Source organism: Manacus candei, unplaced genomic scaffold, assembly GCF_025592945.1.
Source record: "Manacus candei isolate 608988 ecotype Guabito, Panama unplaced genomic scaffold, ASM2559294v1 h1tg000043l, whole genome shotgun sequence".
NCBI lineage: Eukaryota > Metazoa > Chordata > Aves > Passeriformes > Pipridae > Manacus > Manacus candei.
In genome coordinates, this window is record NW_026138091.1 from 10,319,685 (window position 1) to 10,334,435 (window position 14,751).

Sequence of the window (14,751 nt, forward strand, 5' to 3'; positions counted from 1 at the left end):
CCAACCTCCTTGCTGGTGGGTCGGTATGAAAAGCAGAAAAGGCCTTGTTCCTGTGTAAATTCTGCTGAGCAATAGCTAAAACATCCCTATGTTATCAGCACTGTTTCCAGCACAAATCTCAAACATAGGGTCATACTGTAAAGAAAATTAACTCTACTCCAGCCAAAACCAGCACAAAAACATTAAGGATTGACATGAATGTATTTTTCCTGGCTCTCGTTTCTTTAATCTTCAGATCTATTTAAGAGTTATAGCTTAGTAAAAAATTTGCATTTTATTTAAAAGTAACTGAAACTGCACCTGTTTTGAATTACTTTTAAAGGTCATTTTCAAGCTTTACTGCTGTGTCTAACTAAAAATAACAATGAATTCAAAACCACCAAACTTCTGCCACATAATTACATCTTGACATTTAATCTCATGTCTTTAAAAATTATTCAGTATGTCTGTACATCTATTTTAGTTTCTGTTTATTTTTCTATCACTGAATTGGGCCCAGGCAAGAAGCTTTTTATTCATAAATGTTGTTTTTATCAGGTAGCTTTTCTACATGGATTTTAATGTTTTACATGATGAATGGAAAACATAATTTTGACAGGTAAAAATAATGTATCCTTTTTTTTTTTCCTCTTCTTACACATAGGGCATAATGCAAGATGTGCAATTACTTGTCATGCCTCAAGGATTTATTTCTCAATGCCCAGACCTTAATCGCAGTAAGTCTGTTAATTCTTGTATCGTAAAATGAAAGGTGTTCTTTGTGCCTTCTTTCTATCCTACAAGCTTTCTTAAACCCTTGAATTTTAAGTGTATTGGTTGTCAGCTTTGGCGTGATTGAACCTATTGTGAATACATGTTTGTTTGGTTTTTGATTAAAGCACTGATTTTATTATTCTAGCATGCCCAACTTGTAATGACTTCCATGGACTTGTGCAGAAAATTATGGAACTTCAAGACATCTTAGCCAAAACATCAGCTAAGGTAATGTTTACTAGGACTCAAGTCATGGGAGAAATTAGGACTATCAGTCCTAAATTGCTGTCTTTGTAGATTTTTCATGCTTATATGGGGATGTGCACATGAGTGTGTGTAAAACATCCCTGCATGGTGTATTATATCTTTATATAGCCATGCCAAGTGTCTCTACATACAGATTCTCAGTTCAGAGAGTTTTCTTGTGGTTTTAATATTTTTATAGAATTGTGTATTTTAACAGTAGACAATATCTAAGTCCCTGGGCAAGGAAAGGGCTCAGAGATATCCAAACTCTATCAAGCTAATAAATCAATAAACCTAGAATGAAATAGGTAATTGTGTTTTTAGTGTTTATTGCAGCAAGACTTAACAAGACTTTTCTAGACCTGAGCTGCCAAAGGCATATTCAGACAAAATATACGCAAGGCAAGGAATTAAGAATCCAAAGCAGGACTTTCTTCTTTCTTTCCTGTAGAATCCAAAACCATTCATGTCTGCCAGTGAAAATAGACTAGTCTTCTGATTTTAAATGTCAGTTCTTTAGATATCAGCAGGAATGCTATTACCTGTCTGATTCAATACACAAATGTTAGAAATGCTTTGGCTGAAGTGCAGAAACAATTGCTAACATGTTGGTTTGGAGCTTTACAATTTGCAGATTGGCCACTCTACTCAAGTTTTGGTCTTTTGCCCTCTAACCTACTGTCTGCAAGGACTTAATGTAGAGCAAGATTCTTGATCAGTTCACACATACAAAGATGAGAAATAAGGGAGCTGTATCCATCTTGACCTACTCATTTTGTTTCATGATGGCTCTGATGTGATGATGATGAGAAAGATGAAGTGCATTGTGTCTTACTTCTTAATTTCCGTCTCTGAATGACTCATGGTTTAATCATATTTAACAATAACTGTTTTAGTGTCTTTGACTGCATTTCCCTACATGTATTCTCTCATCTGCATTCTTGATGATAAGGGGGATAGTTTGAATTGTGTTTTTACTAAGGTGAAAACAACTTAAAAATTCAAAACTTTTTTCTGAACTATATAGTTGTCTCAAGCTGAACAGAGGATGAACAAGTTGGATCAGTGCTACTGTGAAAGGACATGCACAGTGAAAGGCACGACTTACAGAGAGTTTGAATCCTGGACGGATGGCTGTAAGAACTGCACTTGCATGGTATGGCTACAGTTAGAGTGGAGAGTCAGGAACTCCAGTGTTTCCTCTGATTAGTTTTATTGAAGCAAATAATGAGAACTTCCAGATGTATGCTAGGTAATAACAACAAAGTGCTTTAATACTTGATCTAAATCTAAGGAATAGTATTGATAAATACTGAACGCCAGATGCCCACCCAGCCGCTCTATCCCTCCCCTTCACAGCAGCACAGGGGAGAGAGTAAGGTGGGAAAAGAAAACAAAACAAATCGTGGGTTGCGATAAGGCAGTTTATATTTATGTAAAAAAAAAAAAGCAAAGGCAGCGTGTGCGTGCACAAAGCAGGAGCTAGCAGTTAATCTCTACTTCTCATAAGCAGCTGTGGTGGTTTGAAAAACACAGGAATTTCAAAAAGGCCAATTTAAAGGGGTTGTTACGATTTGTTCTAATGTGAAAGGGAAGAAGTTTTCAGACACATACAACTTGGTATTAGGGGAAGGGAAATATTTACAAGTTTATTTACATACATACATATATATATAACAACTACTTCTACAGTAAAATAATATATTACATTAGATGAAGTCTCTCCTTTCTTTCAAAAAGAGTCCAAGAAGAAAGGAGAAGTCCTTTTTTTCGCTTTCAAACTATAGTTCTTCTAAATTAATTTCTTGTGGCACTATTAAGTGTCTCTTGTCTTTATCCCCTGTTTTTACTTTGTGGAAATCCTGGCTCCCTCGAGCCTGAGCCTTCGGGGAGCTTCTTCGAAGATTCTTCGAAGATTTCACTCCTCCTCAGGGTAAAAGAATTTTAAGGGTTCTTAGTTTAGCTCTTACCCTAGAATTGACTCCAACCAATTCACTGGTGCTGCTGACCTTTTGCAGGGGGCCTCTCTGTTCTGAGCTGTTGTGATAGCTCGGGCTACTCCTCTGCAGAAGTTTGTTCCGTGGCTGCCTCTACCTCAGAATTCATGGCTGAGCAGCTCGGCTTGCTCTGGCCACCCCTCGCTGGCTCAGTTCCAGCGCTATCTGTGCTCCATCGCAGGTTTCTGCCTGGCTGATTGAACATTTTGCTGTCGGTTTTCTCCCCCGTCTCTGCAAAGTGGAGTAAATTCGACCTGGAGGCCTTCCTTGATCCTTTAGGGTCCTCCTCGGTCATCGGTTTCAGCGGGGGGGTGCTCCACTGCATGGCTGGCTGCTCCTGGCCCAGCTGGCAGGAGCCAGGGGGCAGAGACCCCCCAGCCCTGGGCCATACCAAGCACACTCAGAGCATGGCTGCTTCTGCTTCTAGCCACACGGTCCAGAATTAACCCCTTCTCTTCCATTTCTGTGAACATGTAACTTCCACACGAGCATACAGGCTGTTAATTGGTTCAGTATGAAAAACAATACCTCCTGAGGAAAAGCCTTTTTCAAACCTCCACAGCAGCAATGGTCGACCACTTTTCTGAGAAGCAGGGCTCCAGAACACGTATGGTTGTCAGCAGGCAGCCATCAGAGACAATGAGTGCCTCCGGTCCTGCTCCTTGCCTCAGCTTTTACATCTGGGTTGACGTCATGTGGTATGGAATATCCCCTTGGTCATCCCCATATAGGCCACCAAAAAGACTGTAGTGGGTTGACCCTGGCCAGATACCAGGTACCCACTAAAGCCACTCTCTCACTCTTCTGTGCAACTGGACAGAGGAGAGAGAAAAAAAATAGCTAGGAATTCATGAGTAGAGATAAAAGCTGAGAGAGGTCAGTAACTGGTTACCTTCACAGGCAAAACAAGACTCAAAGTGGGGATAATACCTACATTTATTACTAACAGGATAAGAGCCAAAGAGTGAGAAATAAAACAGTCTTAAAAACACATTCCCCCCACCCCTCCTTCCTTCCATGTTCTCCCTCCTCCTGTCCAGCAGTGCAGGGGGACGAGGAATGGGGGTTACGGTCAGTTGTTGTTTCTGCTGCTGCTCAGGGAGAGGAGTCCTTCCCCTTCTCCCGTGGGGTCCCTCCCACAGGAGACAGTCCTTGATGGGCCTCTCTGGCATGAGTCCATCCCTCAGGCAGCAGTTCCTCTCAAACTGCTGTCCCATGGGTCACTCCTCCATGGGGTGCAGTCCTTCATGAATGAGCTGTACCGGTGTGGGTCCCCTGCAGGGGCCACAAGTCCTATCCGGGAAAAACCTGCTCCAGGGTGGGCTTCCCTCTCCATGGGCCGCAGGTCTCTGGCAGGACCCCACTCCATCCTGGACCTCCCACAGGGTCACAGCCTCCTTCATGCATCCACCTGCTCCAGCATGGGCTCCTCCATGGGCTGCAGGTGGGTCTCTGCACCCTGATGGTCCTCCATGAGCTGCAGGGGCAGACCATGGTCTTCACCACAGGCTACAGGAGCCTCAGCTCCAGTGCTTGGAGCATCTCCTCCCCCTCCTTCTGCACTGACCTTGGTGTCTTGTTGTTATTCCCATGTTCTCACTCTGCTCTTCCCTGGTTGCAATTTTCTTCTGTGCAACTATCTTTTGTTTTTAAATATGTTATCACAGAGGTGTTACTATTACTTCTAATTGGCTTGACCTTGGCCAGCGACAGGAAGTCTGTGCTGGAGCTGGCTGGCATTGGCTCCACAGGACAGGGGAAGCTTCTAGCAGCTTCTAATGGAAACCACCCCTGTAGCCTCCCCACTACCAAAACCCAGCCACAGAAACACACTACATAAATATATTTCCCTACTGTTTCAGTAGTGGTAGTATGTGTATTTCCTGTATTTTGTGTTACCATATGCAGATGCTATGCGATATACTTAGCTATCATGTTATTCCCATGCACTGAGTTGCAAATGGTTTCTCTGGATAATTGATTCTCTGCTTTTTGTCACTATAAACACAGTCTTTTTCCTGGCAAATGATTTAATAGATCCCTTGTGTCTGATTCCCTTTGGTTGCCTTTGGTTACATCTCAGTAAGCAATAAAGAGTAAAATGTCAGGGTCATATGTAAGCTCTGTTATATTACAAATGAAAAAGACTTGGTGGATGGAAGATTCCCAGAGGTATCACAACTCCAGAAGTGACTGCAAGTATCCTTTCAGGTACCAAACCCATGGCATCTGTGTTATTGTCCATTCATGTAAAACTCATTCATTTAATTTGAACTCATTAAATGCCTAATCCAAAGGCCATTAGAAATCAGTGAAAAGGCTGTTGTTGTCTGTACTGCACCTTAGATTGATTTGCTGCTATCTATAATTTGCTAAATGGGTCTCTTAAAGCTTAAATTTTTTTGATCTTTATATTTCTGAAGGGATATTAATTTCACTTTTGGTATTTTATGGTATCAATTCTGCCTGATACATATTTAAAATTCTTTGAATTTAGTATTAAATGCATTACATATTTTTGTCTTAGATTTTTCTTGCAGCTATAATATTATTACCTTTTTAGAAATATATTGTCTCACATAAAAATCAGAAGGCAGAGTATTATCTGTGAAATTGTTATTTCACAGTAATCTGTCTGCCAATCAACAAAAAACCTGAATGTTTTGCCTCCAAATAGATTTGCCTCTTAAAAAAAAAAGGGATCATTATAATTTCAAAGAACACGATTCGTGTCTAAAAGATTGCATGTGTGACATTCTAAAAGTATAGTTTCTGTTCATTTAGTTATTAAAAGATCTGTGTTGAAATGTCTTTTTCGGTGTTGTTAGAGAATTCACTGCATTTAAAAATAGATTTTTCAAGTTGAGAACATCTTTGCTATTGCTAAATATAACTACCAGTTAAGCACCTTTTATTCTTCTAGAACGGTACGGTGCAGTGCGAGGCTTTGATTTGCCCCCTTGCTGACTGTCCACTTAATTCTGCCCTGGCCTATGTGGATGGCAAGTGCTGCAAGGAATGTCAATGTAAGTTTTACTGTTGTGCTTTCTTCTAATGAATACTTTGAAATCTTAAAGAATATGAATCTTTCTGTAAATATGTCAGTAAAAGAACTGGTCAGGGAATTAAATATTTGGGTTGAGGAATTGGGGAACTTGGACTTCTCTGAAGTATTCTGGGAAATTGATAACCAGAAGATTTTAATTTTTCATTTTGGGATATTTTGTTTCATTTTAGTTGTATTTTTTTAAGCATAGGTATTTTTTATCAAAGTTTTAAAAGAAAAAAGCTAATTAAAAAGCTTTCTGCATTTGTCTTCCATTGTCTATCTTTTATACCAAACCGAAGTTCAAGAAAAATTGCCTGGTGTCTGTTTTGATCAGTGTCTAACACCTTTATCGCAAGAAGAGTGTACTTCCAGCCTTATATTGTAGTGCCAGAAATGGAGGTTCAGATTTAAGATTCTTCTTCTGTAATTAAGGGAAGAGAAAGCTTATCTAGACCCAAGAGACCAGCAAAAACCAGACACCTAGAAATGTTCTTTCACAGAAGGTCTTAAAAGAATTATACAGGAAAATAAATGAAAGTTATTTAATATTGTCATTTGGGATATATGATTACTTTTTGGTTTTATAGCATTTTGGTTTTGTTGTAAATAGGGCCAGAGAAGGGGAATTTTGGTTTATTCACTACTTAGATGGACTACACATTGATTACGTGTATTCCATATGTGATGGTTAGTTATTATAGACTGTGGTAGAATCCACTATTGAAACTGAGCATGAGATGAACACACTTCTTTATTCTGTAAATGTTGAGATTTTTCTGTGGGCTTTCATCACTCTTCTACTGCGTATAAAATTTCTTACAGAGTATAGAGAAATACATAACTGGTTAAAATGACATGTTGTGAGATAAAATTCAGGAAGACGTTTTGTACTCCATTGATCTAGCTCCCACAGGAATTTATTAATATTTAATTGTGTTAGAAGTTACACAAACCATTCCATTTCATGAAACGTTATTAACTTACTCAGGTAGATTAATTCTAATTAAGAGGAAATGAGAATTCAAATACTTTTTTTTAACCAGCTACACAGAATTTCCATGCATATTAGATGACTCAGGGAATTGGTAATTCAGGGGTGTGAGATATGTGGCATTCAAGCCTCTATTTGACACTATTTGAATCTCTGACCATGTTTGCAGAATTTTAAAACCTGATCTTCTGAAGTATGTTTTTCTAATGTACTGCCTGTGAATTAAGTTGGGATGTTAATTGGGAAACACTCACATCATATGATGTCTTCCAAAGTTGCTTTTATTAGGAGTCTTGACAAGAGTGAAGAAATGCGAATGAGCATATGGACACTGACCTTGTCATACAGCATTAATACTTCTCCTTCAAATTAAGATACAGTTCTGGTACTGCACAGTGTAAAGTTTACTTTGATATTTCCTGTTTGATATTCTTAATATTATGAAAAATGTTGTATCTTTCAGTGTTGTGAATTTTATGCCAGTACATAATGCAATTTATAACTAACATGCACACATATTACTCTCTTGACAAACTACTCGAAAAATAATTAGATCAGAAAATATAAGTAAAAATTGATTTTGAAAAATTGTTCCTAATTTCATCTAGGTTATTTAAAGTGACTTTTAAATAAATCAAACCATTTTTGAAGTGGCTAAATTCCTGGGACCAAAGGGTGGAGAATGAAAGTTGGAGTCCCATTGGCAAGGTAGTTAGTTATATTCCAGTGAAAAAGTGGAAGTTAGAGGTAATGGAGATGCAGGACTGTGACTTATTCTTTTGGCCAGCTTGGTGGAAATGCTGAGTTGTCTCTGAGTTCATATATATGTGTCAGCTGTATTCTGTCCTCTTGGTGTCTTCAGCTCCGGGTCTGAGCTGACTGAGGTCAGTGTGCTTGGTGAACATGGCTCTTGCTCGGGGTTGTTTCTGCCAAACTGTTATGTAAGTAGAAGTGCCCAGGCAGTGGCAGCTGTGCCAGCCTTGTGGCCGTGTCTCACTCCGCCAGAGCTAAGTGCTTCCTTTCTCAATTATTCCTTTCTTCTGCTGGTGTTTGAACAAAGTCATCAAAAATCAAAAGAACGAGGTCTGATTTAGTGGCAGCTGGCAGGGAAGAGTTGAGTACAGCACTTCAGGCTTTTACAGTGGTCAGCAACCAGGCTTTCTGGGTTTTTAATTGTATTTATTTATTTAATTATTTATTTATTAACCCCTAAGTGATCAAAGATAGGGTCATTCTGCTTGGCTTTAGGCATGCAGAATTTGGGAATATAATCTGAAATGACTTTATATACACTAGTAATTAAAATAGCACAGACACAGTTCTACGGCCTTGTGGCTGAGTGGCACTTGTGGCTCCAATTTACATGGCTAAACTCTCTTCCCCCTTCCCCCAACAGATTATCTGCATGCAGATGGCTGACTCTGATCAAGGCTGTCTCCCCAGCCATGCCTGGCACTGCTTCACAGCATCTTGGCTGATACAGGCCAAAATTGCACCATGACGTGTGCTAGCACTCAGACTGCAGGGGGGGCACAGACTGTAACTTTCAAGCCTCCTGTCATTTGCTGTTTCATTGACCTGTTGTGTATCATTTACTAGTTGTGGACATCACCAGTTTGGCTCTCTTGATAGCCAGTGAAAGAGAGTGGCACCTTCAGAGGGTGCTTGGTGCTGAGAGGGGCTGGAAGGGATGGGATGAATTGCCTTTCAGAAGTGGACATCTCCTTCCATGGATTGTATAGGAAGCCCAGTGATTATATTGAATACTGAAGTTTTAGACAGATAAAGTTGTGAGGTTAGTCTTTACATCAGTTACTGTGATGAATATCAGGTGTTTCAGATAGGAATGTAAAGTACTGGATTTTAAAGTCTGGTTCTGTAATTAAGCAGTTATGCTAAGAGACTTTCTTTCCCATCCTGCCAAGTCTTGGGAATTGAACTTCAGCCCAGCATTTACATTTTGGAGAGTAGAGCTTTGTTGTATCTTGTTTGATTATGTTTTTAACACTTCGGAAATTTCAGCACAACTAACTCATCATGTTTTTCTTAAATGCTTAGTTCAGGGAAGAACATTTAGTAAGGAATGGTTTAGATTTTTTATTTTTTAACTAATATTGCTTTGACTTTGGTTCTTCTTGTGAGCCAAAGGGAAAAACCCCCACAAAACAAACAACAAACCAAACGCTGACCTTTCTCCCCTTTGAGGACATTCAGACAATTTGCACTGTTTTGTCTTGTGGGAATGTCGATGCTGGTAGCATAAGGAATGGCAATGCATGCAAATTATCACTGTGTTTTCTATTAGCTGTAATGGGCTAAAAGAAGCAGCAGTCTTCTAGGGCAGATAAATGGACCAGTGTGTTGGATATATGTTTCAGCTGAGGACAAGCTATTCAATGCAAAATTCACTCCAGCTACCAAAGCATGTATCTTAGTTCAGTGGAACCTTCCTGTGGAGAATTGTGGAGACTACTTTCTTTGCTATGCTCAGTGGAATTGTAAACCTTTCTGAGAAGGTATGTGCAAAAGATCATTAAACTCTTTTCTGCTCTGCAGAGATAAATGCATTGTATGGTGATAGGCACTGATACGAATTGTGGACAGATTAAGCTCTACTACTGACCCTACAAATATTGCTTTAGACCACAGACTTGGTTTAAGAAGTACAAGGACAGGTTCATTTATTTTAAGTGAATTGTGGAAAGACTGCCAATGTCTTAGTAGCTGAGACAATTGGTGCTTGGTCAGCAAATCTAATTATAGTAATGTTTTTATTAGTCGGTGTATTAACACTGAGACATCACTTCCAATAACTATGTGCTATATGCATTTTTTTTTTAAATGCAGGTAATGTATTATTAAAAACTATCTGATTTTCATTTTTTTAAGGCCAGAAGTGATATTTGTACCAGTATCTGGTGCAGTAATCCCCATCACCAAAGACTGATCTCCAGGAAGAAATTGCTGTTTTCTCATCACTGTCCTCCTCCCAGTGACACTGTAGATACTTAGAGACCTAATCCCAAACTATTTAAATCTATCCCAACAGATTCCAGTAGAGGTTAAACTCTGAGTGATTATGCTTAAATCTGCAGGTTGTGATTTTTTCATACACCTGTTTTTCTTCTGAAACAGGACATTTAATGGGTTTCTGGTGCATTGTAGCCAAATTTACACTCTAACACAAGTCTTTTAAGCAACTGTGTGAAGCATAGGCTTGTACTGGATCAGCTTACAGTTCTGATGCTAGCAGCCATGGAGAGAAAGTGTGTAAAGGGGTTCTATAACTTGGGAAGAATTTTTTGAACAAAATAATTAAGACAGAAATATGAACATTGTGGCTCTTATAACATGTGTAGGTTTCTTTTGCAGCAACCTGTTGTACTTTTAATTTCATGATTAAAATTAAAGGGATTTCCCCTCTTGCTCTTCATGATGCACTGTTTTTTCCCCAAAGCTAGACACTCTTCTGCAAGCTCCAGTACTTGTAACCTACTGACTCAGAGAGAAGGAGCTGTGAAAACCCATCTACTTCTCCTTTGTGCAGCAATTGGCCATTGGCAAGAGTGCAAAATTTTCATCTAGAAACTTAAGAAATATTGATTAAGCTTACCCTGAAAATCATCATTTATCTGGGTGAATTGAAGCATTGTGGACTTAAGCCTATGCTGCTGTCATGGTTTAACCCCAGCCAGTAACCAAGCACCCTGCAACCACCCGCTGACTCCCCCGTCATTAAGGTCAGAAAGAATCGGAAGGGTAAAAGCCAGAAAACTCATGAGTTGAAAGGAAGAAGAGACCGTTTTTAGCAGTGAAGCAATGATTAGTAATTTATCATAGCTTTTATAAAAAATGCACATTTTAGAATATAAAGGAGAAGCAACATTCTGGCTAATGCAAAAAATTAGTTGCTTTTTGATTATAAATATTTATATGTCACTTTTTAAAGAACACAAGTGCAAATAGCACAAGTGCATAAATTCCATTATATTGAGAGGTTTTTTTAATATGTAAAATCAGATAAATTAACTTACTTCAGAATAGTCCTGAAAACTATCTGGAATATAACCAGCACTGGATTGTTCCCTAGAGCCATGTTCTTTATTATAACGTCCTGTAGTCAGCATGCAGAACTTCTGAAAGTTATTTAGTATTTATCAGAATTGTATCTGTTCAGCCTCTACTTTCTGGATTTTCAGTGCTGAAATTATTCACATCAACCTTATTTCTCAGGCTTTTGCATCACATGTAATGATAGTATCATGTTGGAGTGACAGATAAAAAGCATTATATACCCACTTGTACTACTGAGATGAATTACATTGCACTTTATGGACTGTTTAAACCATTTTATTACTTCGGCAACTCTTGTGACTTCAAAAGAAATTTAGTATTTATATTCATTTAGAAATAGGACACAAATAAATTTTTCTAGTGAAATATTTTTTAAAGGGAAAAAGCATGTCCTTGAACTCACATAGGTCAACAAAATCAGTGGAACTATTTTAGATTTACAAAGCTATAGTAGAAAAGCATAATTGATTTATGTGTAATTTGTGAATCCAGCATAGCTCCTACAATCTCAGAGTCTCACAGAAGGGTTGAGTTTCGAAGGGACCTTTGGAGGCCTCCAGGTCCAACCCTCTTGCTCAAGCATGGCAACCTAGAGCAGGCTGGCCAGGACTGTGACCAGATGGCTTTTGAATATCTACACAGATGGAGACTCCACAACCTCCCTGGGTGACCTGTGCCAGTGCTCAGTCACCCTCACAGTAGAGAAGTATTTTCTTGTGTGTTTTAATTTGGGCCCATTGCCTCTTGTGCTTTCACTGGGCACCACTGAGAAAAGCCTCCTCTTCATTCTCTTCCATCAGGAGTTTGCACACATTGGGAAGGTCTCAGAGCCTTTGCTTCTCTGGGATGTGTAACATCTCAGGAAGCTCAGACAGTCTAAGAATACTTTGGGACCTTTCCTGTGCTGGACTGAAAGCCAGTTGAAGACACTGGAGGGACTCGGCTTTCGTAGTCAGGGCCAGTCTCACCCTTGACCCAAGGTGCTCAGTCTCTCATATATTTTTCCATTGTAAAGCTATAGAAAGTTTCACGCTACTCTTACACCATAGCAATATTTGGTTTATATCTGTTACATGGCCAGTGACAGAATTGTCAGTGGATTTTTGCTGCCAAGCTCGTAGTCTCGAGTGACCCTTGCTCTTTGAAAGCTGGGCAGTATTCCTCATCAGGAGGGAAACTGAGTCTTTTCACTTGCAATTCACTTGGAATTCCCCTCTGAGCAGGAAACTCATACCCTGTATGTGTGTTGTTCTATGTAAATTAAAATACACCTTACGGTGCATTGAAGTACTGCTTACAGTAATTGGACTTCTCAGAATATTTTGTTCCTATGTTTCCTTTCTTCCTTCCCCATGTCCTTTGAATTTCATTGTTCCTTGTTAGCAAAGGAGGCCTGGAGGTGTCAGTGCCTATGCCTGTCTCAGTCTCATCATACATCAAAGTGCCGCTCTCTCCTAGCTGAGTGGGTTTTTAGCTATTCTGGACTCCATGCATTATGGAACTCTACTAGAAGGCTCTATCTGGAGGCAATGTATCAGTATATGAGGAGAATTCCAGTTAATGGTAGAGTCATCTAGTTTTAGTCTTCCTGAGGAATGAATACTAAAATAAAGTATGTTTAAGAAAATCTTTATTCATTAAAATATATTACACTCAATATGTAGCAGTCTGCACTAAAGAAGAAATTGGAAAAATAATATTGGTAATTTTTTTGGTAGAGAATTAAAAATATTTTTTTACATGAGAATTTTGCTGTAGGCCAAATTTTGCCCTGCTCTCCTTATAACCTATTCTGTCATGACTGTCTGGGAAAAGAGATAATCTTTTCCATTCCTTTTTTGTTATGTTCTTACCAGGGAGATCATAAAATATAAAATACCTGCAGCACATTATTATTTCAGTTTATTTCCAGTGCAAATAAAACATTAACATATGCTAGATATGAATATATTGGCTGTCAGACAGCTGGGAGTGGACAGATTTGCAGTGTTCTAGTCTCTTGTAAGTTATTACCCTGACTTTAGTAATACTGATTTCATCAGAATTTACTTAGTCAGGTAGCTATGAAATAATAATGAAAGAAATTCTGGTTCTATTTATGATTACAAAAAGCACCTAGGATATGTGAGCATTCACATGGCTATGTGTTGATTTCAATATGTTTGTTCTCACCAATGATGGGAGAACAAATACCATTCATTGGAGTGTGGGGTTGGTTTTTGTTGGTTTTGGTTTTTTGGGGGGTTGGGATTTTTTTGTTTGTTTGTTTGGGTTTTTTTGTCCCAAAACCAGGAGCATATCACCAAATAAGCAGCTCGTAGCTGATGTTCTAGTTTTTGCCTGGTGCTTTTATTCTGTAGATCTTGGAAATATCTGTAGTATCAGTAGCGGTCATCTTCAATGTGCATGAGTTCTGAAAAGAAGTTTGCCTTCACTGAAAACTGCAGAAACTGCAGGTTTTGGATGAGGTCATAGAAGAGTAACAAGTTGGAAGCAGAGAGTACTAATGGAGCTGGACAGAGTAATATATCAAAACCAAACCAACCAACTAACCAAATGAGATTGCTGGCCTGTGCAGTTTTGCAAAGACCAGTTTGCACTCAACATACTCTTATTCAAGATTATAACAGGATTGCCACATTAACAAGGATTGTCTGGGTGAAACTTTGGCCCAGGGCAGACACTGGTAGGAGATATGGGAGTGTAAAAGAAGGCACACATACAGTTTTCTGACCGCACCTATGTCATGTGAAATGAAAAAATAGGAAGGCTGTGAAGGCTGAAACTCAATAAATTACTGGAAGAAACTCCACCGCAAAACTGTCAATAATGTGATCTTATTTCCCAAGGAAGGGATGGTAAAATATGAGTGAAGTTGATTCAGTGAGATTAATATAAAATGATGTATACCGTTATCCTTTGTTTGTCTTTTTGTGAAGACAGTGATTTAAACCAGGCTTTTGGACTGCAGAAGTTTACTGCTTGGTTCACTTCTTAGCCATTGCTTGCAGATATCTAACATGTGATGTGTAGACCTCCAGGCTGTTATTGATCACAGTTTCTACATCTTTCAGCTCATAAAATATATTCGGCTTCAAATAATAACCACTTTGTCCCATGTGAGACACAACTTTGAAATTGAAATTTTGGCAGATATGGTGTAACAGGCCTTTATCCTGCTTTCCTCATCTGTTGCCTTCAAAAACATCATTGCAATCCTCTTTATTTGAAAAATTTCTGCTATTTGCTTTTGTCACTGTACCAAGCACAGGACTCTGTCTGTGGTATTTCTGTATCACTCTTCTGCCTCTTTGTCAATATAGAGAATGTTTTCACGAATTTTTGCCTTTTGGTGAGTTTTTATTTGGTACCGGTTTCCACTAAGAAGAAAGCTCTGTCCAATTGTTTTGGAGGGTTGTTGACCATCCTGAGCCTTTCTGTATAGGGTAGCTGACTAGTAGTTTTTCTCCTCCTACTTATTGAAATTACTTTTGTAATTTTTTGATTGTAAATTAAAATTCCTGTTCTCCCCTTCTTACTTTAAATTATTTTCAAGTATAATTTTGACTGGTTTCCCAGATTTCATTTTATTTTTAATTGGTGACGTTTTGTTAAAATTGTTAACATTATCTGACGTCTAT

At 38.8% G+C, this 14,751-nt stretch overlaps 1 protein-coding gene across 2 annotated transcripts in view; it reads left to right on the top strand.

The window, feature by feature from the left end:
• The window catches only part of NELL2 (neural EGFL like 2), a 145,930-nt gene that overhangs the window by 34,107 nt on the left and 97,072 nt on the right, over positions 1-14,751 (top strand). For both annotated transcript variants that reach the window (XM_051795791.1, XM_051795789.1), the window contains exons 6-9: positions 644-716; positions 899-981; positions 2,027-2,155; positions 5,920-6,022. In XM_051795791.1, the coding sequence (XP_051651751.1) occupies positions 644-716; positions 899-981; positions 2,027-2,155; positions 5,920-6,022 (388 nt within the window). The remainder of the gene's footprint in view (positions 1-643; positions 717-898; positions 982-2,026; positions 2,156-5,919; positions 6,023-14,751) is intronic.